General features: G+C 32.2%; 1 protein-coding gene across 1 annotated transcript in view; it reads left to right on the plus strand.

Moving 5' to 3' along the window:
• The window catches only part of LOC107713889 (piezo-type mechanosensitive ion channel component 2-like), a 130,110-nt gene that overhangs the window by 109,839 nt on the left and 17,703 nt on the right, over positions 1-2,568 (plus strand). Inside the window, exons 33-34 of the mRNA XM_016519539.1 lie at positions 813-979; positions 2,009-2,154. Coding sequence (XP_016375025.1) covers positions 813-979; positions 2,009-2,154 — 313 coding nt within the window. The remainder of the gene's footprint in view (positions 1-812; positions 980-2,008; positions 2,155-2,568) is intronic.

Here is a 2,568-nt window from a genome sequence, read left to right on the forward strand (position 1 = left end):
ATTTTTCTGAAGAACAGCAGGCAGTTTAACTGTTCAGGACAAACAAGGGACTCATGAACAACTATCACTAAACAAAAAACACAGCTGTGGATCATTCAGCTAACAACACAGTATTAAGAATCAAGGGGATGTAAACGTTTGAACGGGATCATTTTTATAAAATCAACTATTATTTTCTCTTGTGCATTATAAGTGACCCTGGAGCACAAAAGCAGTCATAAGTAGCACAGGTATATTTATAGCAATAGCCAACAATACATTGTATGGATCAAAATTACAGATTTTTCTTATATACCAAAAATCACTAGGATATTATTAAGTAAAGATCATGTTCCATGAAGATATTTTGTAAATTTCCTACCGTAACTATATAAAAACTTCATTTTTGATTAGTAATATGCATTGCTAAGAACTTCATTTGGACAACTTTAAAGATGATTTTCTCAATATTTAGATTTTTTTGCACCCTCAGATTCCAGATTTTCAAATAGCTGCATCTCGGCCAAATATTGTCCTATCCTAACAAACCATACATCAATGGAAATCTTTATTCAATGAATGAATTTATTTATTCAGCTTTCAGATGATGTATCAATCTCAATTTCCAGAAATTTACGCTTATGACTGGTTTTGTGCTCCAGGGTCACATATGTAAACATATTTTATGTGAAATATCTTATTCAGGTCAGTACTAAATAAACAATAACATGCATTTTGTATGATCCCTCTTATTTTGGTAAAATAATTAACATTTTGCTGATTCTGAAAGGGGGATGTAAACTTTTGACCTCAACTGTATCTCTCCACTCCAGATAACACCCTGAAGCGAGTGTTTAACATCGTGAAGTTCTCCTGGGTGCTTTTCCTGGCCCTGCTGGACGGTTTCACTGCCTGGCTCAACTCCATCTGCCAGGAGCACATCGATATCTCCACCGTCCTGCGCATTGAGCGCTGCATGCTCACTCATGAGGTCAAGAAGGTAGTGCTGGCACGAGAAATCACTCCAGAGTGCTGCTGATTGGCCTGCATCTGCATTTGTATTTTATCATGTGTTATTGGCTGCATGTGACACATGATCTTTGTTTTTTTTCCCTATTTATGTTGTCTTTATTTAAATTTTTTTGTTAGTATTTTAACTTATTTTAACTATTTTATTACTGTTTTGTAGCTTTTAGCAACAACTTAAAATTAAGAAACTTTATTGCATTATGTAATGATGCAATAATTTAACAGTGCAGATATTGTTAACATGCCAGTGTCTAGAAATGGCGTGCAAAATGTAAAATATGAATAAATCTATATATAAAATATGATATAAAATTAATAAATATAATCTATAATTTTTACAATGAATATATACCTTTTTCACAATACATTTCAAGCTTTAAAATATGTAATTGAAATGAGCTTCTCAGATATATCTCAGATATATCCATACTTGGGAAACAAATAATTTTTGTAATTCAGTTGAAGCTGAAATAGAATAAAATAAAATAAGTAAAATATTAGATGAAAAACTTACTAAAGAATACGTATCTTATTAAAATGAGATATGTTGCACTAGCAACTTACTGTTATAAATTAGAGTAATAAGTCAAATGACTAAAATAAATGTAAAGGTAAATGGAAATATTTAAAAAATATAATACAAATGACAAAAGCAAATAAACAGTTTTAAATAAAACTGAAAAAAAAAAAAAAAAAAGCTAATTAAAAATATGAATAAGTACTAAAAGTAAAGGATAATGTACTTCCAGCTGGTTGTCATTGCAACATAATTTTAAGTCCTCTGATTCCTTTTTACAGTAAATACTGTCAGAATCAAGCATTTCAGAGAGCCATGTAATAATACTATATAAATAACACTAAAATAACAAGTGTCATCGAATCTCAATGGACTTCATGGAATCGAATGCAGAATCAGTATTAGCACCAATGCTATAATTACACTTCACATCAATCATGCTTGGAACGGACAGCACTGTAAACCTTGTCTGCTGCCCTGCAGGGGAATAATCCATCACGGGACAGCATCCACACGTACTACCAGAGGCAGATGTGCAGGCCAGCGTCCGCTGAGGACGAGTACTCGGACTTCAGCCCTCTGCGGAGCCAGGCTTACGAGTCCGATCTCTCTAGAGAAAACCTGTCCAGGTGAAGAAACTCCACTCATTGTGTTCTAGATCTGTTAGAGACTAGGGTTCTGTGTCTTATTACAAAGCATTCTGTTGCAGCTGAATAACATGAGCAAAAATCAACAGCCCACAGAACACTTTTGGAACTTTTGCCTATGCTTTTAATAAAAATACCACAGCAAAAACAACTAGATTAATATAAATTTCAAATATTAAAGTGTTAAAGACAAGTAAACAGTCAGTAATAAAATAGGAACAAACAAATCAATTAGCAACAGCATAAATAATTACAACTGAACCTAATTTCAGGTACAGAAACTGTAATTAAAAGTTTAAAAACACTGCATAGTTTTCTTTTCATAAATAAAATATACATGAATTAAAGTTATTAAAAATATTCAGTCAAGATCAGTGAATGATTTTCTTTTGTTCT

Source organism: Sinocyclocheilus rhinocerous, unplaced genomic scaffold (assembly GCF_001515625.1).
Source record: "Sinocyclocheilus rhinocerous isolate Xijiao unplaced genomic scaffold, SAMN03320098_v1.1 scaffold642, whole genome shotgun sequence".
Classification (NCBI taxonomy): Eukaryota; Metazoa; Chordata; class Actinopteri; order Cypriniformes; family Cyprinidae; genus Sinocyclocheilus; species Sinocyclocheilus rhinocerous.